The 27,518-nt window shown below is 50.3% G+C and overlaps 3 protein-coding genes across 5 annotated transcripts in view; 1 reads left to right on the top strand and 2 right to left on the bottom strand.

The window, feature by feature from the left end:
- Positions 1 to 2,833, top strand: part of TAF7L (TATA-box binding protein associated factor 7 like) — a 76,174-nt gene extending 73,341 nt beyond the window's left edge. Inside the window, exons 9-10 of the mRNA XM_075324059.1 lie at positions 49 to 108; positions 2,499 to 2,833. Of these exons, the coding sequence (XP_075180174.1) occupies positions 49 to 108; positions 2,499 to 2,543 (105 nt within the window). The 3' untranslated portion in view covers positions 2,544 to 2,833. The remainder of the gene's footprint in view (positions 1 to 48; positions 109 to 2,498) is intronic.
- Positions 1 to 27,518, bottom strand: part of LOC142251354 (thymosin beta-15A homolog) — a 184,362-nt gene that overhangs the window by 144,174 nt on the left and 12,670 nt on the right. The gene's annotated exons all lie outside the window — the stretch shown is intronic.
- Positions 17,395 to 27,518, bottom strand: part of DRP2 (dystrophin related protein 2) — a 195,755-nt gene continuing 185,631 nt past the window's right edge. For all 3 annotated transcript variants that reach the window (XM_075324062.1, XM_075324061.1, XM_075324063.1), the window contains exon 23: positions 17,395 to 18,219. In XM_075324062.1, coding sequence (XP_075180177.1) covers positions 18,176 to 18,219 — 44 coding nt within the window. In that variant the 3' untranslated portion in view covers positions 17,395 to 18,175. The remainder of the gene's footprint in view (positions 18,220 to 27,518) is intronic.

Below are 27,518 nucleotides of genomic sequence, written 5' to 3' on the forward strand. Positions count from 1 at the left end.
TGTTTGTATTCTCACTATTCTCTTTTTTTTGATCTGTAAACCCCCCAGACTCGTCTACAAGCGGTGCTCGATGAATTCAGGCAGCAGGAAGACCGCGAGAAGCAACAGGTGAGATGTCCTCCGACGTGTCGGCCTTCTGATCTTTGTACTTTGCCGACGGCTGCTTGTTGTGTTCTGTTCTGAAGCATTTATTATTTTATACCTGCATGCTTGGCATCGCTGCAAGTGCACAGCCCCATAACATATAGCTAACATGTTACATTATGGTGAATGGCTGAATGTTATGATTAATATGTAGTAATCAATGAGTTATATGCAACTGAAAATAGTGCTGTCACGGGGTTCTCCTCCGATATCACACAATCAACAGAGCGAGAGATGACTGAACAATCCAAAGAATATTCCATGCAATCCAGAATGTCCATCAAATAATCCACCACACAGAGGGTAAAATAGTCCAGTAATGGCATAAATGTCCCGGGGATGAGTCACAATCTCCCAGCAGTCCTTTTCTAGGGAAATCGGGGTTTCTCAACAGCTCTCTGAGGTGCTGCCTGTAGCTGCAGCTTCTCCCCCAACGGATCAGCTTTCTTCCTTGTCTCTTGAAGTTATCATACAGACTTTTTACCTGGAGATTATTCAGAGAGTTTGGTTGAATTCAAGGCACCCCCTCCCCCCAGACCTAGGGACTGAAACACTGTAGGGGGTGAGTCCCAGTATTTGGAGAGCTGAGGAGTAAACAATGGACAGTCAAGAAATGGGGGTTTAACAAAAAGAAAGCAAATGGTAACTGAGCTAAGTTAATTAACTTGCAGACAAGATAAGTACGGAGAATGAATGGACCAAGGCTCCTAAAATATAAACCTATAAAAAATTATACACCCCCCCCCCCCCCCCCATATTCCACCTTCACAAGTGCCATTGAATAATAAGTCATCCAGTATAAAACAAGTCATTGTATAGCTACTTTGATGGGGGGAAAAGAAAGTTATCGTCTCTGCAGTCTTTAAAGCCAAAATAGGCGTGTTACTTACGGTGGATCAATGTTGTTTGGGCTGGTTGCTTCATCATTGGGGGGTTTTTTTGCTTAGACACAGCTGTGCTTATTTGAGTACTTTTGGATTGACAACCTTGATTACTGTTCCCCCATAATAAATGTGGCACTGGCAGCACAATAAAAATTAAGGGATTAGTCAGATGGCCATATTTTCAGTCATTATGCTAGCCCTGTGCTCAAGAGAGGTGGCATAAGGTGGATTGTTTCTCCTTGAGGAGAATGCCAAGACTGCATAAGGAGATTTATAGGCCATGCAATGCTTTTCTGGGAATTTAAAGGGAACCTGTCACCAGGTTTTTTTCCCATAGGAACTGCGGCCACCACCAGTGAGCCCTTATATACTTTATTATACTCAACTGACCAAAAAAAATCACTGCATGCATTAGTCTAATTCGATTTAATCCCTATTATGACTAATGACGTGCCATGTCCAGTCTTCTCCCTGCTATTGATGCGTTCGAGGACCCGTCCATGGGCCCCCTGGGCCGAGGACCCGTCCTGTCCACGGGCCTCCTGGGCCAAGGACCCGTCCTGTCCACGGGCCTCCTGGGCCAAGGACCCGTCCCGTCCACGGGCCTCCTGGGCCGAGGACCCGTCCCGTCCACGGGCCTCCTGGGCCTCGGACCCATCCCATTCACGGGCCGCCTGGGCCGAGGACCCGTCCCGTCCACGGGCCTCCTGGGCCTGGGCCGAGGACCCGTCTCTGTGTTCTGGGCCTATTACTTTTACACAGACCACAATTTACCCTAGTAATTGATTTCCATCCCCACTTTATGAATGGCCTGTGTGGGAGCTAAATGAGCCGACACTCACTCTTCATGGATCTGAACACTCATAGGATGGTAGATTGATCAGTGCAATATTTGTGCAGTTTCATATATTTTAGAAAGTAGAAATCAGAAATGTTTGTCATCATAGAGTTGTGACTTCAACTCTTTATTGATTATACAGTGCCATAAAATATTACACAGGTGAGAAATAGAAAAAGTATGTCTCCAATAATTCTTCCCATCATTATTTTAGGCATTAAACACAAACCTAAGGGTTACAATAGAAATAAGCCGTCTTGGAGTGGTCAGTGCCATGTGTGCATTCTGGAAGGCAATGTGAGGTTAGGAGGCAAAAAGTTATTTATCAATGGAAAAATAATCAGTACAAGAGTTACACTAGCGTTATTGGTTTCGTCATCAGTCTGCAGGAGGGTCTTGATGGTTTCGGGCATATGGCGGTCTTCCTACTCTTCCTCAATGGCAGATCCTTGGTTTAGCATGGAAGTGTATGGGGTATATTGGAGCAATACATATGACGTCACCGTTGATTGAAAGGGGGGGGGTGTCTATTTTGTATGCAGATCAAGCCTGTAGACTAAGCCTTTTTACTATACCCTATGTTTAACCCTACATATCCTGAGCAGCTAATTATCTATATCTTTTCTCCTTAGGTGACATCATTGCAAGAACAGCTTGAAGCCCTGATAGAGAAATGAGGCACCTACCCCATACATTCGCCATGGTTTTATTATATCTCTTGGTGCCCAATGATCTTCGGGCTTTTGGATTTTGGGAAGACAATGGATTTTACACGAATTATACACATCACAACCACCCAATCCGTGAAGTCTAATTGTTCTGGGTCAAAAACGATCCTTGACGTCATGAACTGATGCTGCCCCGCTACATGGGACTGCAACTTTACCGCACATTGGAAAATTATGTCTAGGTCCAAACATCAAATCATGTCCCACAATTACCATTAAAATGTTTATTTACTGTACAATTTTAGGAAGAGGCAGGTTTGTATCAGATATTTTAATGTTTTATCTTTGCTTTTTATTTCAACAAACATCACTGTATCACTTGCATTATCCATCCCATCCAACGTACAATTGCCTTCTGCATTTAAAGAGCAAGTCCATGAGGAATCGCTATTTTTTAAGGTCCAAAATACAGTGCTTTTAGATACTTTTTATATCTTTATTGCACTATATATTTATTTTTTCTGACTCCGATCTCCAAATCCTTCACATACACATTCTGGCACTCCACAGCCAGCAGTGGAGGGATCAACTGGGTAACGTTTACAAGGTCTGCTGATTGTTCCCAGGCCCTACTAAAGACCTAATTTAGACAAGACAAAAATAGGCAAACACACAATCGGAAGAACAATAGTGTCTTATTGTCGGCCACTGTACCCATGCCGGAAATCAAACAACGAATGAGTAAATTGCTTGCTCATATTGTTATCACCAGCATATCAGCCTATGTAAGTGATGATGTGTGAGGACAGCACGATTAACGATTGTTCAGTTACCACCAGTTTTCATCAACCTGTAAATCAGTAAATGATCTCAGATCTATCTGTACATAGGTTTGTTGCTCACAAACTGGTCAAAAAAACTGCCCAGTGAAATGAGTCCTAAGGCCTAAGCCACACGGCATGACAATCGGAGCAAGTGGAATGCGATAAAACATCGCATTCCACTCGGACCAATATTACCTTATGTGCCAGCACCCATGAGTGATTTATTTTCTCAGCCCTAATCAGACCGAGAAAACAATCGCAGCATGCTGCGGGTGTAATGTGATCCTAGTTTCTCTTGCACCCATTCAAGTGAATGGGACGAGAGAAAAATTGCACTGCACTCGCAGTACACCGGTGTACCGTGAGTGCAGGGCGAGAATGGCAATAGCCGGCAACGGTGGAGAGAGGGGGAGATAAATTCCTCCCTCTCCTCCTCAGCACCTGCCCTCCCGTCCTCAGAGCCGGCCCGCCCCCGCAGCTGTGGTCCGATCGCATGATTGGACCTCGGTCACAGTGACACTCTGCTCCCACTTTGCTGCTAGTATGAGCGAGTGTCATGCGAGGATCGCAGTAATCCCCTGTGTGGCCCCGACATAACGCTAGGTCTATACTGCTGACCTGAAATTGTGTATTTGGAAAAATGGCCCAAAGTATCCTGAATTTGTTCTGCCATTTTTTCTAGTTTTATGGTACCAATTTGGAACCAGTATCTTTTATCTATTTATTCATGACTATTTTAATTCCATATTTGACTTTTTTTTTAATATTCCTATGATTGGTTATTTGTGTATATAGTGTTAATGCATAGCATGCCTGAGAGGCTCAGAGCTAAAATGTTGTACCAACTGCCAATGACATCCTTGTGATATTGCCAGACGTGCTGCTGTCTCCTTATTAAAAGACATAACTTATTCATAACAAATAGGGTAAGGAGGGTTTTCTCAGCTTTGGACTATGGGTAGCTTCCTAAATTGCTATTTTTAAAATTTATTTTTTGGCGCCCCGCATAGGGCTGATGGGCACATCTCCCAGACCGCACGATCAGCTTCGCTCGCTATTGTTAGAGGTAGATTCTGGCTGTGTAATACCGATTATGATGCAGGCTCAGCTCCTGAGCGTCCACCAAACATAAGGAACCAGGCAACAGAGAAAGTGTTTACAATATTGCAGGCAGCCAAAAACTGTTCATACACAACTGTAATGATCAAGCTTAATGTAGTCCCTAATCAATCTTTAGCCTCTGTTCACATGTCCATTTTGGGATCTGTATGTAACAAATCGAGTGTAGGAAAAGGGTTAAAACAAAAACCAGGCAATTGGAGACGAGTGAAACCGCAGTTACATATATATATATATATATATATATATATATATATATATATATATATATATATATATATATATATATATATATATATATATATATATATATATATATATATATATATATATATTATATATATATTATATATATATATTATATATATATTATAATATATATATATAATATATATATAATATATATATATAATATATATATAATATATATATATATATATATAATATATATATAATATATATATATATATATATATATATATATATATATATATATATATATATATATATATATATATATATATATATATATTATATATATATTATATATATATATTATATATATATTATATATATATATATATTATATATATATATATATATTATATATATATATATATTATATATATATATATTATATATATATATATATTATATATATATATATATTATATATATATATATTATATATATATATATATTATATATATATATATATTATATATATATATATTATATATGTTATGCATCCATTCTGTTTATACTACAGGTGTCTCTGAACATGACTAGTATTCTGTTTTACCTCCCATTTTTATGCTCTAGAAACGGACATGTGAATAGAGCCTTGGATTTACCCAAATTTCTTCGGCGCTCCATTGGGAGACCCAGACGATTGGGTGTATAGCTACTGCCTCCGGAGGCCACACAAAGCATTACACTAAAAAGTTTAAGGCCCCTCCCCTTCTGGCTATACACCCCCAGTGGGATCACTGGCTCACCAGTTTTCTGCTTTGTGCGAAGGAGGTCAGACATCCACGCATAGCTCCACTGTTTAGTCAGCAGTAGCTGCTGACTATGTCGGATGGAAGAAAAGAGGGCCCATATGGGGCCCCCAGCATGCTCCCTTCTTACCCCACTTGTGGTCTGTAAGGTTGAGGTACCCATTGCGGGTACGGAGGCTGGAGCCCACATGCTGCTTTCCTTCCCCATCCCCCTGAGGGGCTCTGTGGAAGTGGGATCTTACCGGCCCCCAAGCCCTGAGGCCGGGCTCCATCCACAGACCCAGTGAACCTGATGGATACGGAGCTGTGTACCGTTCAGGGACAAGGCCCTGCAACTTTCAGGTACTCTGTGTCCCCGTACAGGCGGGCACGCACACACCAGACTTGCTGGGTGTGTTAGTGCGCCGGGGACAGTAGCGCTGTACGCTGGGGTTTGAGTCACAGCAGCTTAGCTGTGTGACTTCATGTGCTGGGAACTACCGCGCCGGCCACTCTCGGAGCGGCGGCGCGGCTGGGACTTGTAGTGCGCCGGGGACTTAGCGCCGACCGCGCTTTTACGGCGGCGGCGCTTATAAATTTAGTCCCCGGCTTTTGCGGCCTAGCTCCGTTTCGTTCCCGCCCCCTCCCTGTCAGTCAGGGAAGGGGAGAGACGCTGTACGATTACTCAGCGCCGAGGGCTGGAGCCTTATTTACATGCTCCAGCCCTCTCACTAGGCACAGTGGGACGCAGGTTTCCCGCTTTTGGTCTGGCACGCCCAGGGCCCGCCCCCCCCCCCTCCACAGGACGCCGGCAGCCATTCCTGCATGCAGTCTGGCTGGAGGACGGACAGAGGCTCTGGGAGACCCAGACTAGGGATTTCTGGCGACCACACACCCGCGTTTAGCGGGCGGTAAGCAGCACATTAGTGCTGGCCCCACTAGTGCCACAGTGTGTATTGGTGTACTTTTCCTGTACCAGATATATATATATATATATATATATATATATATATATATATATATATATATATATATATATATATATATATATATACTGCACTGTAAGGTCGCTTCTTGGCTGTATACCCTATATTGCTCTGGGAAGACAACAACATGTCATCCACAAAACGCAAGGGTGCCAAGGCACGGGCTGTATACACTGCTTGTACAGCATGTGGGGCTAATCTACCAGCAGGCTCCAACGACTCTCATTGTGTGCAATGTTCAGTCCCAGTGGCACTTCGTCAGCCAGAGCCTATGGTGGTGGTAGCCCAGGCAGAGACGCCTGTGAACCCTGCCCCGGTGACGGGGACAGAATTTGCAGTCTTTGCTGATAAAATGTCTGTGACTATGACAAAAATCCTGGAGACCTTGCAGTCCAGGCCAGTTGCTCAGACCATGGACACTGCTGTGCCTATGTTCCCCGGTCCCCCTCAGTTGGAACTAATCCGTACTTCAAGGGGGTCCCAGGCATCACAGGCTGAGGACTCTGACTCCGATGACAGTCCCAGGCCGCCTAAGCGAGCTCGCTGGGAGAGGCCCTCCACGTCATCACGCGGGTCAGGGTCTCAGCGAGAAGGGTCTCTATATGATGAGACAGAGGTGGGTGATCAGGAGTCTAGTCCTGACACCGCACTCAATTTGGATACGCCAGATGGTGACGCCATGGTAAATGACCTTATAGCGGCCATCAATAGGCTGTTGGATATTTCTCCCCCAGCCCCTTCAGCAGAGGAGGCAGCTGCCCAGCAGGAGAAATTCCATTTCCTGTATCCCAAGCGTAAATTGAGCACTTTTCTGGACCACTCTGACTTCAGAGCATCAATCCAGAAACACAATACTTATCCGGACAAGCGTTTTTCCAAACGCCTTAAGGATACACGTTATCCCTTTCCCCCTGACGTGGTCAAACGCTGGACCCAGTGTCCAAAAGTGGACCCTCCAATATCCAGGCTTGCAGCTAGATCCATAGTTGCAGTGGAGGATGGGGCTTCACTTAAAGATGCCAATGACAGACAGATGGACCTTTGGTTGAAATCTGTCTATGAAGCTATTGGCGCGTCGTTTGCTCCAGCATTCGCGGCCGTGTGGGCGCTCCAAGCTATTTCAGCTGGTTTGGCACAGGTGGACTCTTTCATACGTCCAGCAGTGCCACAAGTGGCGTCCTTAACTACGCAAATGACTGCGTTTGCGACCTACGCTATTAATGCGGTACTGGACTCTACGAGCCGTACCGCAATGGCATCCGCCAACTCTGTAGTTTTGCGCAGAGCCTTGTGGTTAAAAGAATGGAAAGCAGATTCTGCTTCTAAAAAATGTTTAACCAGCTTGCCATTATCTGGAGACAGACTGTTTGGTGAGCAATTGGCGGAAATCATTAAACAGTCCAAAGGTAAGGACTCTTCCTTACCCCAGCCCTGATCAAGCAAACCTCAACAGAGGAAGTGGCAATCAAAGTTTCGGTCCTTTCGAGGCTCGGGCAAGCCCCAATTCTCCTCGTCCAAAGGGACTCAGAAAGAGCAAAGGAGCTCTGATTCCTGGCGGACTCACTCACGCCCCAAGAAAGCAACCGGAGGTACCGCTTCCAAGGCGGCTGCCTCATGACTTTCGGCCGCCTCCCTACGCATCCTCGGTCGGTGGCAGGCTCTCCCGCTTTTGCGACATTTGGTTGCCACAGGTCAAAGACCGGTGGGTAACAGACATTTTGTCTCATGGGTACAGGATAGAGTTCAGTTCTCGTCCTCCGCCTCGGTTCTTCAGAACTTCCCCACATCCCGACCGAGCAGATGCCCTTATGCAGGCGGTGAATTCTCTAAGAGCAGAAGGAGTGGTGGTCCCTGTTCCTCTTCAGGAACAAGGACAAGGTTTTTACTCCAATCTCTTTGTGGTGCCAAAAAAAGGACGGCTCATTCCGTCCTGTTCTGGACCTAAAACTGCTCAACAAGCATGTGATCGCCAGGCGGTTCCGGATGGAATCCCTCCGCTCAGTCATTGCCTCAATGTCTCAAGGAGATTTCCTAGCATCAATAGACATCAAAGATGCTTATCTCCACGTGCCGATTGCTACAGAGCACCAACGCTTTCTACGCTTCGTGATAGGAGACGACCATCTTCAGTTCGTAGCTCTGCCATTTGGTCTGGCGACAGCCCCACGGGTGTTCACCAAGGTCATGGCGGCAGTGGTAGCAGTCTTGCACTCTCAGGGACACTCTGTGATCCCTTACTTGGACGATCTACTTGTCAAGGCACCCTCTCAGGAGGCATGCCAACTCAGCCTGAATGTTGCACTGGAGACTCTCCAGACGTTCGGGTGGATCATCAACTTCTCAAAGTCAAATCTGTCACCGACCCAATCACTAACGTATCTTGGCATGGAGTTTCATACTCTCTCAGCGATAGTGAAGCTTCCGCTGGACAAGCAGAGGTCACTACAGACTGGGGTGCAGGCTCTCCTTCAAAGTCAGTCGCACTCCTTAAGACGCCTCATGCACTTCCTCGGGAAGATGGTGGCGGCAATGGAGGCGGTTCCGTTTGCGCAGTTTCATCTGCGCCCACTTCAATGGGACATTCTCCGCCAATGGGACGGGAAGTCAACATCCCTGGACAGGAAAGTCTCCCTTTCCCAGACGGCCAAAGACTCTCTGCAGTGGTGGCTTCTTCCCACCTCATTATCACAGGGAAGATCCTTCCTTCCACCGTCCTGGGCGGTGGTCACGACAGACGCGAGTCTGTCAGGGTGGGGAGCAGTTTTTCTCCACCACAGGGCTCAGGGTACGTGGACTCAGCAGGAGTCCACCCTTCAGATCAATGTTCTGGAGATCAGAGCAGTGTATCTTGCCCTACTAGCCTTCCAGCAGTGGCTGGAAGGAAGGCAGATCCGAATTCAGTCGGACAACTCCACAGCGGTGGCATACATCAACCACCAAGGGGGGACACGCAGTCGGCAAGCCTTCCAGGAAGTCCGGCGGATTCTGATGTGGGTGGAAGCCACGGCCTCCACCATATCCGCAGTTCACATCCCCGGCGTAGAAAACTGGGAAGCAGACTTCCTCAGTCGCCAGGGCATGGACGCAGGGGAATGGTCCCTTCACCCGGACGTGTTTCAGGAAATCTGTCGCCGCTGGGGAAGGCCGGACGTCGACCTAATGGCGTCCCGGCACAACAACAAGGTCCCAACCTTCATGGCACGGTCTCGCGATCACAGAGCTCTGGCGGCAGACGCCTTAGTGCAAGATTGGTCGCAGTTCCGGCTCCCTTATGTGTTTCCACCTCTGGCACTCTTGCCCAGAGTGCTACGCAAGATCAGATCCGACTGCAGCCGCGTCATACTCGTCGCCCCAGACTGGCCAAGGAGGGCGTGGTATCCGGATCTGTGGCATCTCACGGTGGGCCAACCGTGGGCATTACCAGACCGACCAGACTTACTGTCCCAAGGGCCGTTTTTCCATCGGAATTCTGCGGCCCTGAACCTGACTGTGTGGCCATTGAGTCCTGGATCCTAGCTTCTTCAGGATTATCCCAAGGGGTCGTTGCCACCATGAGACAGGCTAGGAAGCCCACGTCCGCTAAGATCTACCACAGAACGTGGAGGATATTCTTGTCCTGGTGCTCTGCTCAGGGAGTGTCTCCCTGGCCATTTGCCTTGCCTACCTTTCTTTCTTTCCTGCAATCTGGGTTAGAAAAAGGTTTGTCGCTCGGCTCCCTTAAAGGGCAAGTCTCGGCGCTATCCGTCTTTTTTCAGAAGCGTCTAGCACGACTCTCTAAGGTGCGCACGTTCCTGCAGGGGGTTTGTCATATCGTACCCCCGTACAAGCGACCGTTAGATCCATGGGATCTGAACAGGGTGCTAGTTGCCCTCCAGAAGCCGCCCTTTGAGCCTCTGAGGGAGGTCTCACTTTCTAGACTATCACAGAAAGTGGCTTTTCTGGTAGCGATCACATCTCTTCGGAGAGTGTCTGAGCTAGCAGCGCTGTCATCCAAGGCTCCCTTCCTGGTCTTCCACCAGGACAAGGTAGTGCTGCGCCCCATTCAGGAGTTTCTCCCGAAGGTGGTATCCTCTTTTCATCTTAATCAGGATATCTCTTTGCCTTCTTTTTGTCCTCATGCAGTTCATCGGTATGAGAAGGATTTACATTTGTTAGATCTAGTGCGAGCACTCAGAATCTACATTTCCCGCCCGGCGCCCCTGCGCCGTTCGGAGGCACTCTTTGTCCTTGTCGCTGGTAAGCGCAAGGGGTCGCAGGCTTCTAAGGCCACCCTGGCTCGATGGATCAAAGAACCAATTCTTGAGGCCTACCGTTCTGCTGGGCTTCCGGTTCCATCAGGGCTGAAGGCCCATTCTACCAGAGCCGTGGGTGCGTCCTGGGCATTGCGTCACCAGGCTACGGCTCAACAGGTGTGCCAGGCAGCTACCTGGTCGAGTCTGCACACTTTCACCAAACATTATCAGGTGCATACCTATGCTTCGGCGGACGCCAGCCTAGGTAGAAGAGTCCTGCAGGCGGCAGTTGCCTCCCCGTAGGGGAGGGCTGTCTTCGCAGCTCTAATATGAGGTATTCTTTACCCACCCAGGGACAGCTTTTGGACGTCCCAATCGTCTGGGTCTCCCAATGGAGCGCCGAAGAAGAAGGGAATTTTGTTACTTACCGTAAATTCCTTTTCTTCTAGCTCCTATTGGGAGACCCAGCACCCGCCCTGTTGTCCTTTGGGATTTTTGGTTGTTTTCGGGTACACATGTTGTTCATGTTGAATGGTTTTCAGTTCTCCGATGTTATTTCGGAGTGAATTTGTTTAAACCAGTTATTGGCTTTCCTCCTTCTTGCTTTTGCACTAAAACTGGTGAGCCAGTGATCCCACTGGGGGTGTATAGCCAGAAGGGGAGGGGCCTTACACTTTTTAGTGTAATGCTTTGTGTGGCCTCCGGAGGCAGTAGCTATACACCCAATCGTCTGGGTCTCCCAATAGGAGCTAGAAGAAAAGGAATTTACGGTAAGTAACAAAATTCCCTTCTTTAGATCCATCACAAAAACAAGGCACATGTGATGACGAGAACCCGGGTGTAATAAGACACCAAACCACTAGGTGTTGCCTGACACACTGGTGGAGTGGATCTGCTGGGTTTGTACACTAGGTGTCGCTTAGACACACCTAGTGAGGGGCATTGAAACAAGCCAGGGGTCAAAAGCCCAGGATATAATGTAAATGACAAAAGGAGCGAGCAGAGACAGTCAGGTGATGAACCAAGGTCAGGGAATTAAGTCAGTAGGTAAGGAGATGGGAGGGGAACAAGGTAGCGGGATAAGATTTGGTCTGACACTAACAGGAACCAGAGACGAGCACTGCAAAACGGGAACGATCACTAGCGGCGTTCCGGGTGAAACCGCTCCCAGATAAAACAGAGCAATCACCCAGAACGAGGCTCCAAACAACAACAAACCCCTCCCACAACAAACAGGACTCGACCAGGAACCAGAGAAAACTATGAGGCTCAGCATAGGCTCTGCAGGAGAGCAGAGCACCACTGAGCAGAATCATGACTGCACCCTTTTTCTTTTTTGGATAATATATGTATTTGATATCATTGGGTTAGTTGATAGGTTTTTTATTTATACTGCTTAAATTGGAAAATTACAATGAAAAACGACTTTGTGTAGTCAATTTTAAAAACCTTTCTTTTTATTTGGCCCATTAATAGTGACTTTGCTTATTTAAAGGAAAAAAAAAAAGTTTAATATGAAATTAAAGTCCTGCCTTTTCCATAATGTGTGCACTGGTTACTTGTTATCCAAAAGCTGCAAATACATACACACACAATATATAAAAAATAAAAAAAAAAAAAATTATATATAAATAAAAACATAATTCTCTTCCTATCCATTCATTACTGGTTTAGCTTAAAGAAATAAGAACAAAAACTGCCACCTTTTGCCTGTCGTCGGTCCCTTTTAATAATCTGACAACTGGGTGGGTTTTTTTCCCCCCACTCGGGGGGTCAGCGTTAAGTGCGTTCTCACTGTCCGACCAGCACGGTGTCCTCAGCCGTGTGATCACATGAGCCTTGTGCCAACTGATAACACTCCCGGCAGACAGCACCCGGGGGCACTAGGAGCTCACGGTCACAGTCCGTGGAGTAGACTGGAATAATATGGAGGAAAAGCCCCCAATCTGAAGCCCCCTGCAGCTGGTGGGTTTTATTCGCTTTGCTGCTTAGTTTACTATGCTTACACATTTCAGTTATTGATATGATTTGTGTGCTTCACAGATCATAACTTCACAATGTAAAAACAACTTTACCTTACTGAAAAGCATGCGGAGATGGCTGTCCCACTCAGAAATAGGACTGGTCACTGTGACTTGTTAAAGGGAATCTGTCACCAGGTTTTTGCCACCTAATCTGAGCACTGCATAATGTAGATAGAGACCCTGATTCCAGTGATGTCACTTACAGGGCTGCTTGCCGCATATTTGAAAATCTGTAGACAAAACAGTAATTTTATCACTTAACAAGTAAACTCTTGTCATATAGTCCTCCGTGTTCATGAGTTTTGTAGAACCCAGTCCCTACCACTGATTGGTAACTTTCTGCATACACTATTCATAGGCAGAAAGCTGCCAATCAGTGGTGTGGGCGGGGTTATACAGCGTGTCCACCCATATCCTGTCCACCGCCATTAACTTGAGAACGGAGGCAGCTATAGGCATAGAAGTGGTGTCTAGGTATAGTAAAGTAGCCATGCGCTACGCAATGAAACCACTTATAGCACCACCTGGTGGAAAACAATGGAGTTAGCATTTTTATCTTGAAAACGGAACAAGATAGAGGGGAAAAAAGGGAATTACAAAGTTGTAGGGCATCATCAATTCAATATGAATTGACACCTTGCATACAGAAATGCTATGATTAGAACGTGTAAAACTCACAAGGCTGCGGACGTGAAGCGATACCTCATGGAGACCGTCCTACAAGTCATTGGGTATGGTGGCTGTGTGGAATGGCCTCCACACTCTCTTGACCTGACCTCATTGGACTTCTTTCTGTGAGGTCACATCAAACAGCAGGTGTATGCGACCCCTCCACCAACATTGCAGGAGCTACGACGACGTATCACAGATGCTTGTGCAAACGTGTCACCTACCATATTGCCCAACGTGCAGCAAGATACAGTATGCTGTGCAGAGTCCAGATGTGCATTGCAGCTGACGGGGGCCACTTTGAGCATCAAAGGTAAATGAGCGCCATATGCGTGACCAGCATTCAATGTTTTTTTTTTGGGGGGGGGGGGCATGGGCTTCATATCATAGCATTTCTGTATGCAAGGTGTCGATTCGTATTGAATTGATGCCCTACAATTTTTTAATTCACTTTTTTTCTCTATCTCGTTTTGTTTTCGAGATGAAAATGCTAACTCTGTTGTTTTCCACCAGGTGGCGCTATAGGTGGTTTCATTGCGTAGCGCATGGTTACTTTACTAGACCTAGACACCACTTCTATTCCTATAGCTGCTGTCGTTCTCAAGTTAATGGTGGTGGACATGATATGGGTGGAAACACTGTATAGAGCATTAAGTGAACTGGTAGACATGCAGCAGAGAAAACGGTTTTATGCATACTGCAGCAAGCAGCCCCAAAAGTGATACATGGCTGGAATCAGAGTCTGTCATATATGAAGTAGCAAAATCTGGTGACCGATTCCCTTTAAGATGGGGTTGGTTTGTAGCTCATTTCATTTTCACATCGGACATTGAGAGAGACTGCTGCACAGCCAGTATGACTGGCAAGGGCAAATGACACATTGCCTGCTGATTGTGCAACTGCCATAGCTGCTAAGGATAGGATGCATGTGCCATGTCTGCTAAGGATAGGATGTGTTTGTGATAACTCAGATTTCCAATTGTTTATATGGCAGCTGTCCCATGTATTTTCCAACTTACGAATGGGAAAAGATAGGAGCTACACAACCCCTTTGTAGATGAGACTGCGAGTTTCAATGGCACCTGTCCTTAGCGTGGATGGGCACACAAAGCTGCACAGAGACCCAGTAACATAACTTCTGCAGGAAAACATCTCAAACTTGAAAAGGGGCTTCAGTGTTTCCTCACCTTTCCGCATTGTTATACTACTCAACATAATTTTTGGCTCAAAACTAAAACAGAAAATACACCAACAATCAAAGTCCTTCAAAATGTAATATAAACCACTAGAGGGGTTATGGAGGATTGTTAGTGTTAGGCTGTGAAGGGATTGTATTGGCAACTTTATTAATAATGATTTTCTTTGAGAAAACACGTTGATTGAGCGTCACTTTATACAAAATGTCATTGTAGTAGAGTAGTAGTCGTTATAAAACACTTTGAAGTCACAATACACTGCTAGTAGTAGGTGACTGCTGTTACATAGAGCGGATCCGTAGTGAAGGAGTTTTTAAGTTGTTGGTTTGGGGGTTTTTTGCTACAGATTTTCTTTTGTGCAAGTATCATTTTTCTTGAAATTAATAGTTTGTAGCATTTTGAAACAACCGCCACCGACAACAAAGTCAACAAACTAAAGTGTATAGTACAATTCTGTCAATTTTGTATACATAGCAAAATTAACATCTGGCTCTTAAAGGGATGATCCACTACAAAGCAAATTGGCCCCATCAATGTAAAGCTGAGACAGAAGGCTTTTTCTAAATACCTTCTGTTGTCCATACAGCCTGTGATTAGAGCTATCGCTGTCCACTCATCCCTCATCAAGTGACCCCGGCTGCAGTGACCTCTGATGTCACGTCAACTTCCAGAATTGGAAGTTGACCCGGCATCACCGAGGCGGGACCCAGTCTCCATGAGTGACTGGGCTGTGGGCGAAATTTCACTGCTCATCACAGCCCAGCATCTCTTGTGCTCACTCATTCACTGCAGAGCACCGCAAGCACGAGCGATGCTGGCCTGTGATGAGCGGTGAAACACTGATTACAGTCACTCACAGAGACTGGGTCCCGCCTCGGTGATGCTGGGTCAACTTCCAACTCCAGAACGTGACGTGACATCAGATGCCACTGCAGGCAGAATGGACAACAGAAGGAATTTAGAAAAAGCCTTCTGTCACAGATTTACATCAATGTGGCCACTATGCTTTGTAGTAGTGGACCACTCCTTTAAGTGTCTGATAGTGATGAGTGAGCATTACCATGCTCAAGTGCTCCGTACTCATAACAACCAATTGGACACTCAGACGGGCTTGGCTTGTGTACAGAGTAGGGTGGAAGTCTAGGGGGAACGCAAGCATTTTTATGGAAAAATGCTTAAGTTCTCCATTGTCTTCCATTATACTCGGCACACAAGTTCCACCCATCAAAGTGTCCAACTGCTCGTCACAAGTACCAAGCACCCGAGCATGGTAGTGCTCGTTCATCACTAGTTTCTGAGCTTTAAATGTGTATGAATCCAGCCTTATCCTCAAATTGTATTTTTATCAAGCTTGTCAAATGCAATCCCAATTTTTCATACAGCAGTCTGAACCCGATCTAGTAAAGAAAAAGCTTGCCACTAGTTTCTTGAAAGGCCGTCTTAAAGGGAACCTGTCAGCAGATTTGGGCCTTATAAGCTGCGGCTACCACCAGTGGGCTCTTATATACAGCATTCCACATACTGTATATAAGAGCCAGGCCACTGTGTAGAACGTAAAAAACACTTTATAATATTCACCTAAAGGGTCGGTGTGGTGCAAATTGGTCAGATGGGTGGCGCTATTCTCCGAGACCAGCGCCTGCTCTTTCAGCCATCTTTGTCCTCCTTTTTCTAAAGCCGGCGTGCATGCCGCATCCTACATCATCCACACAGGCCGGTATTGAGGTCCTGCGCAGGCGCACTATAATAATTTGATCTGCCCTACTCAGGGCAGATCAAAGTGCGCCTGTGCGGGACTTCAATGCTGGCGAGGGCATATGACGCGTCATGCACGCCAGCTTCAGAAGGACAAAGATGGCCGAAAGAGTAGGCACCGGTCCCAGAGAACGGCACCCCCCATCTGACCAGTTTGCACAGCATCACTGACTAGGTGAGTATTATAAAGTCTTTTTTATATTCTACACAGTGGCCATGTTAGAATGCTGTATATAAGAGCTCACTAGTGGCTGCTGCAGCTTATAGGCCCCAAAACTGGTGACAGGTTCCCATTAATGATATTGATTTTATATAGGCTGCAGACTATTAGGCCATCAGTATATCACAGTGCAAGTACTGACCGCGGTATTCCTGAACCCATCTCAACAGCCTCAGGCTTATACAGTGTGTCCACCGCCATTAACTTGAGAACGGCAGCAGCTATAGCCATAGAAGTGATGTCTAGGTATAGTATAGTAGCCATGCGTTATGTAATGAAACCACCTATAGCGTCACCTGGTGGAAAACAACGAAGTTAGCATTTTTATCTCGAAAACGGAACGAGATAGAGAAAAAAAAGTGAATTACAAAGTTGCAGGGCATCATCAATTCAATAAGAATCAACACCTCGCATACAGAAATGCTATGATTAGAACGTGTAAAACTCACAAGGCTGCAGACGTGAAGCGATACCTCATGGAGACCTTCCTGCAAGTCATTGGGTATGGTGGCTGTGTGGAGTGGCCTCCACGCTCACCTGACCTGACCCCATTGGACTTCTTTCTGTGAGGTCACATCAAACAGCAGGTGTATGCGACCCCTCCACCAACATTGCAGGACCTACGACGACGTATCACAGATGCTTGTGCAAACGTGTCACCTACCATATCGCACAACGTGCAGCAAGATACAGTATGCTGTCCAGAGTCCAGATCTGTATTGCAGCTGACGGTGGCCACTTTGAGCATCAAAGTTAAATAAGCGCCATATGCGTGACCAGCATTCAATGTTTTTTTTTTGGGGGGGTGGGGGGGTCATGGGTTTCATATCATAGCATTTCTGTATGCAAGGTGCAGGTTTCTATTGAATTGATGATGCCCTACAACTTTGTAATTCACTTTTTTTTCTCTATCTCGTTCCGTTTTCGAGATAAAAATGCTAACTCCATTGTTTTCCCCCAGGTGGCGCTATAGATGGTTTCATTACATAGCGCATGGCTACTTTACTATACCTAGACAACACTTCTATACATATAGCTGCCGCCGTTCTCAAGTTAATGGCGGTGGACAGGATATGGGTGGACACACTGTATAAAGCTTTTGAGTTTGATTCAGTACCCCCGCGGTCTGTACTCGGACTTTGACATATGGAAGTCTGAATTTGGCCTTAGACTTATTATAGGCATGCCTGTTTTTTTTGTGGGGGGGGGGGGATTACAAATCTATATCAATGAAAGAGAAAAAATATTTGTGCCACACTCAACATTTCAAATTGTATGTTTGTCATTTTGATAGGTTTTGGTGCACATATAAGGGGCACGTCATCCCACTCCATATTTCACAAACTCTGACTGTCTCATATTTTACTGGCACTTCGCTTTGTCAACTAAATTAATCCAACTGCTTAGTAAGAATTAACAAACTAGAAAAAAAAGGACAAATAGTAAATCTAATATTTTTTCCTTGTCACAGCCATCTCTGAAGAATGTAACAAATCATCACTTTCAGTATAAAGACTGTCAGTTTTTAATCTTTGCTGCATCTTTGATCGGCTGTGAAGTGTAAACATTGCTTCTTCAAAGTTACTTATTGTTAAGCCAATTAATTCCGTAGGATGTGTAGAAAGAAAGTCTATTATCATGAAGGCAGAGTCGGAGATTCCTGGTTTGTAGTGTCACCACCTACAATATGAAAAAAAGATTTGTAAGTAAGAATTACATATTGCAGACCTTTCACCATATTTTTCATGTTAAACTAGATACACAATGTAATACTAGCTCCAGAATAGAATAAAATATTGCGGACATATTGGAAAGTTACAGTATTTGGCAGCTAAGGGGTTAAGTTTCCATCTGTCCAATTGGGCGTTATCAGAGAGTATTCACTGGGGGTGTGTACTTCTTTTCCCTGTATGACATTGACCAATAATAAGAAGGATTAACACACAGGAATAAGAACACGCCCCCACCATGGCTCAGAACAGGCTACTCCTGTGTAAGGCAAATCACTGTAGAGCAGTGTTTCCCAAACTCCAGTCCTCATGGCCCCCAACAAGTCATGTTTTCAGGATTTCCTTAACATTGAACAGGTGATGGAATCATTAACAAGATATCACCTGTGCTATACTAAGGAAATCCTGAAAACCCGACCTGTTAGGGGCCATGAGGACTGGAGTTTGGGAAACACTGCTGTAAAGTGATTACAAGTTGCTGTGAGTACAATAGATCACCTTGTCATTGCTGAAACCTTTGAGATTTTATCTCCGAGCAGTCCATAGGGGTGGATGGAGCGATGTTGCACAACTGAGTTTAGATATGTCACATTATAAACCCTTCTATTAACTCTCCTCATAGTGCTGCCGCTCTCCTACATGGACTGCCAGGAGATGAAAGCTCAAAAATGACACTCTGGTCTCCTGGATTTACAGCAATTTATAATCGCTTCTCAGTGAGATAAGGCTGTCTGTCATTATATGTCTTGCGCAGCAGTGGGGGCGTGTTGTTGTTTCACCTGTGTGTTGCTGCCTGCATATGATTGGTCAACATCATACAGTAACAAGAAGTACACGCCCCCAGGGAAAACTCTCTGTTTTTGTCCATGTAGGCATTGTCATTATCACCAAAATACTTTGATTGATAATACAGTGACAACAGTCGGATTGGCCGCTGGGCTCGGCCTGGCCCCGCCCCCCGCATGGATTGGCCGTTTGGCCAGGCCAAGCCCCGCACATGGTGCCGCTAGGCCACGCCCCCTCACGATGTGACACTAGGCCACGCCCTCACGTGGTACCGCTAGGCCACGCCCCTCACGCAGTGGCGCTAGGCCACGTCCCTCACGTGGTGGCACTAGGCCACGCCCCTCACACGGTGCCACTAGGTCACGCCCCTCACACTATGCCGCTAGGCCACGCCTCCACACTACGCCGCTAGGCCACGCCCCTCACGCGGTGCCGCTAGGCCACGCCCCTCACGCGGTGCCGCTAGGCCATGCCCTCACGCGGTGCCGCTAGGCCACGCCCACACTATACCGCTAGGCCACGCCCCCCGCACTGTGCCGCTAGGCCATGCCCCCCGCACACGTTGGGCACCTGTACACCTCCCCCCAGGACAACTTCTCCCATTATACTCCTCCTATTATACTCCTCTCTGAGGGGTTTGCAGCATGGGGGATGGAGCACGATGGGGGGTGAAGCATGGGGGATGCAGCACGATGGGGGGTGCAGCATGGGGGGTGGACCATGATGGGGGGTGCCCAGAATGGGGGGATGAAACACGATGGGGGGTTCGCAGCATGAGGGATGGAGCACGATGGGGGGGTGCACACCTCCCCCCAAAACACACACCGCCACACACGCACCGCACAACACACCACACACACTGGGAACCACAAACACCCCCCTACACAGACACCCACACACACAGACAACGCCGCGCACACACAACACACAAACACCGCGGCACACACAAATATACGCACATACCGCGCAACACACACACATTGCACAAAACATACCTCCCCCCAAAACACACACACGCACCCCACATCCACACGCACATAAACTGCGCAACACACACAGCACCACACATAGACAACACTGCAGACACACAGCGCTCCACAAACAACGCAACACACACAACGCAACACACAAACAACACCGCTCTCACCCCCCCCCCCCCCACCCGCACCCAGACAACACCCAGAACATTTACAGCGCCCTACACAAATACTGGCAACTACACACAACAACATCGATATATATAACAAAAAACATACATTAACTACACAATAAATTCTAGAATACCCGATGCGTTAGAATCGGGCCACCTTCTAGTATATATACACACATACACACACCACACACACACACCACACACACACACACACACACACACAGTATATATATATATATATATATATATATATATATCTCAAAAGTAACTGGACAAGTTTACTTTACCATTAATGACATGTTCATTTTTAATACTTTATAGAAAATCCTTTGCAGGTAATGTCTGCATGGAGTCTGGGTGTCAGGGACATCAACAATCCCTGGGTTTCCTCCTTATTGATGCTTTGCCAGGCCTTTACTACTGCTGACTTCAGTTTTTGCTTCTTTGTGTGTCTTTCTGCTATAATCATGTGAAATGCAGCTTCAAGGGGTTGAGATCTGGTGAATGACTCGGCAATTGCAGGATATTCCACTTCTTTCCCTTTTCCTGGGTTGCTGTCCTAGTATGTTTTGAGTCATTGTCCATCTGTATTGTTCAATCAACCTTGCTATATTTGGTTGAATCTGAGCAGAAAGTCTCGCCCTGTACACCTCAGAATTCATCCGGCTGCTTCTGTCTTCAGTCACATTATCAATAAACACTAGCGACCCAGTGCCGTTGGAAGCCATTGCATGCCCGACCATCACACTGCCCCCACCATGTGTTACAGTTGATGTGCTGTGCTCTGGATCATGAGTCGTTCCAAGCCTTCTCCAGACTTTCTTCTTCCCATCATTTTGGTACAGGTTGATCTTAGTTTCATCTATCCAAAGAATGCTTTTCTATAACTGGGCATATTCTCTAAATGATTTTTTCAAAGTCTAATCTGGTCTTTCTATTTTCAGGCTGATTAATAGTTTGCACCTTATGGTGACCTCTCTGTATTTGCTCTCATGAAGTCTTCTCTTTCTGGTAGACTTAAGCTGGGTTCACACATAGCGACAGCGACAACGACATCGCTGTTACGTCACCATTTTCTGTGACGTAACAGCGACCTTGTAAGTCGCTGTTATGATCGCTGCTTAGCTGTCAAACACAGCGACGCAGCAGCGATCATAGCGTCGCTACATGTGCAGAGAGCAGGGAGCTCCTTGCTATCCTAGCTACAGTACACATCGGGTTAATTAACCCGATGTGTACTGCAGCTACATGTCACAGTGCAGAGAGCAGGGAGCCGCGCACACTGCTTAGCGCTGGCTCCTTGCTCTCCTAGCTACAGTACACATAGGGTTAATTACCCGATGCGTACTGCAGCTACATGTGCAAGAAGCAGGAGCCGGCGCTGGCAGCAAGAGCGGCGGAGGCTGGTAACGAAGGTAAATATCGGGTAACCAGGGAAAGGTCTTCCCTTGGTTACCCGATGTTTACAGTGGTTACAGCTTTCCGCAGCTGCCAGACGCCGGCTCCTGCTCCCTGCTCGCTTCATTTCGTCACTCTCTCGCTGTCACACACAGCGATGTGTGCTTCACAGCGGGAGAGCGACGACGAAAAAATGAAGCAGGACATTCAGCAACGACTGGCGACCTCACAGCAGGGGCCAGGTCGTTGCTGGATGTCACACACAGCGACAGCGACGGGATGTCGCTGCAACGTCACAGAAAATGGTGACGTAGCAGCGACGTCGTTGTCGTCGTCGCTGTGTGTGACACCACCTTTAGATACTGAAACACCTACTTTCAGGAGTGTTTTCACTTAGGTGCAGGGCCGTATTTGCCACTAGGCACCCGTGGTCCCGTGCCTACGGCGGCACGTTGCGGGGGGCGGCACTTTCTGGCAGCAAAAAAAAAAAAATATAATTTTTTTTTTTTTATTTTTTTTTACATCCCCGCCCCCCGTCCCTCCCTCCGTTACACTCGGCTGTGTTCCGGGGGGGGTTGGGAGGGAGGACAGGCGCACTTCTGCTGTCTATTTAAATACATGGCGGGCGCCAGGCATAGTGAGCTGACTAACCCCGGAAGTTCCATGGCCTGCACTTCCGGGGTCAGAGGCGCGCGGGCGCGACAGTCAGCTCACTGCCCCGTGCTGCAGCGTCCAATCCTGCAGATGACACACGCCGCGGAGGAGGACGCGTCTGCAGCTGGAGCAAGCCAGAAGAGGAGCCAGCCAGAGCAGGGCGGCAGGCACCGGAGCAGGTAAGGCAGAGGCAGAGCCTAGAATGTATGGGCTCCTTACAGGTTAGTTGATGATCGTTGCAAATTGCGATGCCTCTTTTTGTCCACTGTAATCATGCAAGGGGAGGCTGGGGGGAGAGAGGCTGAGGCTGGGGGAGGCTGGGAAGAGAGAGAGGCTGGGGGGAGGCTGGGAAGAGAGGGAGGCTGGGAAGAGAGAGAGGCTGGGGGGAGGCTGGGAAGAGAGAGAGAGGCTGAGGCTGGGAAGAGAGAGGCTGGGAAGAGAGAGGCTGAGGGGAGGCTGGGAAGAGAGAGAGGCTGAGGCTGGGAAGAGAGAGAGACTGAGACTGGGGGGAGGCTGGGAAGAGAGAGGCTGAGGCTGGGGGGAGGCTGGGAAGAGAGAGAGGCTGAGGCTGGGGGGAGGCTGGGAAGAGAGAGAGGCTGGGAAGAGAAAGAGGCTGAGGCTGGGGGGAGTCTGGGAAGAGAGGGAGGCTGAGGCTGGGGGGAGAGAGGCTGAGGCTGGGGGGGAGGCTGGGGGAGAGAGGCTAAGGCTGGGGGGAGAGAGAGGCTAAGGCTGGGGGGACAGAGAGGCTGAGGCTGGGGGGAGAGAGAGGCTGAAGCTGGGGGGGAGGCTGGGAGAAGAGAGGCTGATTCTGGGGGTGGCTGGGAGGGGGAGGCTGATGCTGAGGGAGGCTGATGCTGAGGGAGGCTGATGCTGGGGGAGGCTGGGAGGGGGAGGGTGAGGCTTGGAGGAGGGAAGCTGATGCTGAGGGAGACTTGGAGGAGGGAGGCTGAGGGAGGAGGGAGGCTGAGGCTGGGGGAGGAGGGAGGCTGAGGCTGGGGGAGGCTGATGCTGGGGGAGGCTGGGAGGGTGAGGCTTGGAGGAGGGAAGCTGATGCTGAGGGAGGCTTGGAGGAGGGAGGCTGATGCTGAGGGAGGAGGGAGGCTGATGCTGGGGGAGGCTGGGAGGAGAGAGGCTGATGCTGGGGGAAGCTGGGAGGCTGAGGCTTGGAGGAGGGAAGCTGATGCTGGAGGCTTGGAGGAGGGAGGCTGATGCTTTTTTTGAGGCTGATGCTGGTGGAGGCTGGGAGGAGGAAGGCTGATGCTGGGGGAGGCTGGGAGGAGGGAGGCTGAGGCTGGGGGAGGCTGGGAGGAGGGAGGGTGAGGCTGGGGGAGGCTGGGAGGAGAGAGGCTGATGCTGGGGGAGGCTGGGAGGGGGAAGGTGAGGCTTGGAGGAGGGAGGCTGATGCTGAGGGAGGCTGGGAGGAGGGAGGCTGATGCTTGGGGAGGCTGGGAGGGGGAGGGGGAGGCTTGGAGGAGGGAGGCTGATGAGGAGGGAGGCTGATGAGGAGGGAGGCTGATGCTGAGGGAGGCTGATGCTGAGGGAGGCTGATGCTGGGGGAGGCTGGCAGAAGGGAGGCTGATGCTGGGGGAGGCTGGGAGAAGGGAGGCTGATGCTGGGGGAGGCTGGGAGAAGGGAGGCTGATGCTGGGGGAGGCTGGGAGGAGGGAGGCTGATGCTGGGGGAGGCTGGGAGGAGGGAGGCTGATGCTGGGGGAGGAGGGAGGCTGATGCTGGGGGAGGCTGGGAGGAGAGAGGCTGATGCTGGGGGAAGCTGGGAGGGTGAGGCTTGGAGGAGGGAAGTTGATGCTGAGGGAGGCTTGGAGGAGGGAGGCTGATACTGAGGGAGGAGGGAGGCTGATGCTGGGGGAGGCTGGGAGGAGGGAGGCTGATGCTGGGGGAGGCTGGGAGGAGGAAGGCTGATGCTGGGGGAGGCTGGGAGGAGGGAGGCTGATGCTGGGGGAGGCTGGGAGGAGGGAGGCTGAGGGAGGCTGGGAGGAGGGAGGCTGAGGCTGGGGGAGGCTGGGAGGAGAGAGGCTGATGCTGGGGGAGGCTGGGAGGGGGAAGGTGAGGCTTGGAGGAGGGAGGCTGATGCTGAGGGAGGCTGGGATGAGGGAGGCTACTGCTTGGGGAGGCTGGGAGGGGGAGGGGGAGGCTTGGAGGAGGGAGGCTTGGAGGAGGGAGGCTGATGAGGAGGGAGGCTGATGAGGAGGGAGGCTGATGCTGGGGGAGGCTGGGAGAAGGGAGGCTGGGAGGAGGGAGGATGATGCTGGGGGAGGCTGGGAGGAGGGAGGCTGATGCTGGGGGAGGCTGGGAGGAGGGAGGCTGATGCTGGGGGAGGCTGGGAGGAGGGAGGCTGATGCTGGGGGAGGCTGGGAGGAGGGAGGCTGATGCTGTGGGAGGCTGGGAGGAGGGAGGCTGATGCTGGGAGCAGGGAGGCTGATGCTGGGGGAGGCTGGGAGGAGAGAGGCTGATGCTGGAGGAGGCTCATGCTGGGGGAGGCTGGGAGGAGAGAGGCTGATGCTGGAGGAGGCTCATGCTGGGGGAGGCTGGGAGGAGGGAGGCTGAGGCTGGGGGAGGCTGGGAGGAGGGAGGCTGAGGCTGGGGGAGGCTGGGAGGAGAGAGGCTGATGCTGGGGGAGGCTGGGAGGGGGAAGGTGAGGCTTGGAGGAGGGAGGCTGATGCTGAGGGAGGCTGGGAGGAGGGAGGCTGATGCTTGGGGAGGCTGGGAGGGGGAGGGGGAGGCTTGGAGGAGGGAGGCTGATGAGGAGGGAGGCTGATGCTGAGGGAGGCTGATGCTGAGGGAGGCTGATGCTGGGGGAGGCTGGGAGAAGGGAGGCTGATGCTGGGGGAGGCTGGGAGAAGGGAGGCTGATGCTGGGGGAGGCTGGGAGAAGGGAGGCTGATGCTGGGGGAGGCTGGGAGGAGGGAGGCTGATGCTGGGGGAGGCTGGGAGGAGGGAGGCTGATGCTGAGGGAGGAGGGAGGCTGATGCTGGGGGAGGCTGGGAGGAGAGAGGCTGATGCTGGGGGAAGCTGGGAGGGTGAGGCTTGGAGGAGGGAAGTTGATGCTGAGGGAGGCTTGGAGGAGGGAGGCTGATACTGAGGGAGGCTGATGCTGGGGGGAGGCTGGGAGGAGGAAGGCTGATGCTGGGGGAGGCTGGGAGGAGGGAGGCTGATGCTGGGGGAGGCTGGGAGGAGGGAGGCTGAGGGAGGCTGGGAGGAGGGAGGCTGAGGCTGGTGGAGGCTGGGAGGAGAAAGGCTGATGCTGGGGGAGGCTGGGAGGGGGAAGGTGAGGCTTGGAGGAGGGAGGCTGATGCTGAGGGAGGCTGGGATGAGGGAGGCTACTGCTTGGGGAGGCTGGGAGGGGGAGGGGGAGGCTTGGAAGAGGGAGGCTTGGAGGAGGGAGGCTGATGAGGAGGGAGGCTGATGAGGAGGGAGGCTGATGCTGGGGGAGGCTGGGAGAAGGGAGGCTGGGAGGAGGGAGGCTGATGCTGGGGGAGGCTGGGAGGAGGGAGGCTGATGCTGGGGGAGGCTGGGAGGAGGGAGGCTGATGCTGGGGGAGGCTGGGAGGAGGGAGGCTGATGCTGTGGGAGGCTGGGAGGAGAGAGGCTGATGCTGTGGGAGGCTGGGAGGAGAGAGGCTGATGCTGTGGGAGGCTGGGAGGAGAGAGGCTGATGCTGTGGGAGGCTGGGAGGAGAGAGGCTGATGCTGGGGGAGGAGAGAGGCTGATGCTGGGGGAGGCTGGGAGGAGAGAGGCTGATGCTGGGGGAGGCTGGGAGGAGGGAGGCTGATGCTGTGGGAGGCTGGGAGGAGAGAGGCTGATGCTGGGGGAGGCGAGAGGCTGATGCTGGGGGAGGCTGGGAGGAGAGAGGCTGATGCTGGGGGAGGCGGGAGGCTGATGCTGGGGGAGGCTGGGAGGCGGGAGGCTGATGCTGGGGGAGGCTGGGAGGCTGATGCTGAGGGAGGCTGGGAAAAGGGAGGCTGATGCTGGGGGAGGCTGGAAAAAGGGAGGCTGATGCTGGGGGAGGCTGGGAGAAGGGAGGCTGATGCTGGGGGAGGCTGGGAGGAGGGAGGCTGATGCTGGGGGAGGCTGGGAGGAGGGAGGCTGATGCTGGGGGAGGCTGGGAGGAGGGAGGCTGATGCTGGGAGGAGGGAGGCTGATGCTGTGGGAGGCTGGGGGAGAGAGGCTGATGCTGGGGGAGGCTGGAAGGAGGGAGGCTGATGCTGGGAGGAGGGAGGCTGATGCTGTGGGAGGCTGGGGGAGAGAGGCTGATGCTGGGGGAGGCTGGGAGGGGGAGGCTTGGAGGAGGGAGGCTGATGCTCAGGGAGGCTGGGAGGCTGATGCTGGGGGAGGCTTGGAGGAGGGGGGCTGGGAGGAGGGAGGCTGATGCTGGGGGAGGTTGGGAGGAGGGAGGCTGATGCTGGGAGCAGGGAGGCTGATGCTGGGGGAGGCTGGGAGGAGAGAGGCTGATGCTGGAGGAGGCTCATGCTGGGGGAGGCTGGGAGGAGAGAGGCTGATGCTGGAGGAGGCTCATGCTGGGGGAGGCTGGGAGGAGAGAGGCTGATGCTGGGGTAAGCTGGGAGCAGGGAGGCTGATGCTGAGGGAGGCTGGGGGGAGAGAGGCTGATGCTGGGGGAGGCTGGGGGGAGAGAGGCTGATGCTGGGGGAGAGGCTGCTGCTGGAGGCGGGGGGAGAGAGGCTGCTGCTGGGGGAATGGGAGAGAGGGGCCAATGCTAGAGACAGAGGACAAGGGTTGAGGGATAGAGCAATGACAATATCAATGGGGGGGAGTGTAAGGACTCAGAATAAGAAGGGGGCAGCATTGGGAGCTCATTATGGAGAAGGGGCAGCATGTGTGGGCTCAGTATGGAGTGGAACAATGTAGGGGGAGTCAATATCAAGAGTGGGGTAGTGTGTGTGTGTCTCAGCATAAGCGCTAGTGTGGTGGTCTTAGTATGATGAATGGGGCAGCATGGAGGTGTCATTATGGAAAAGAGGAAGGCAGCATTAGGAGCTCATGGAGAGGGGCAGCATGCACGGGACACTGTGAGGAGGGGGCAGCATGCACGGGACACTGTGAGGAGGGGGCAGCATGCACGGGACACTGTGAGGAGGGGGCAGCATGCACGAGACACTGTGAGGAGGGGGCAGCATGCACGGGACATTGTGAGGAGGGGGCAGCATGCATGGGACACTGTGAGGAGGGGGCAGCATGCATGGGACACTGAGGAGGGGGCAGCATGCATGGGACTGTGAGGAGGGGG

Source organism: Anomaloglossus baeobatrachus, chromosome 9, assembly GCF_048569485.1.
Source record: "Anomaloglossus baeobatrachus isolate aAnoBae1 chromosome 9, aAnoBae1.hap1, whole genome shotgun sequence".
NCBI classification, from domain to species: Eukaryota; Metazoa; Chordata; class Amphibia; order Anura; family Aromobatidae; genus Anomaloglossus; species Anomaloglossus baeobatrachus.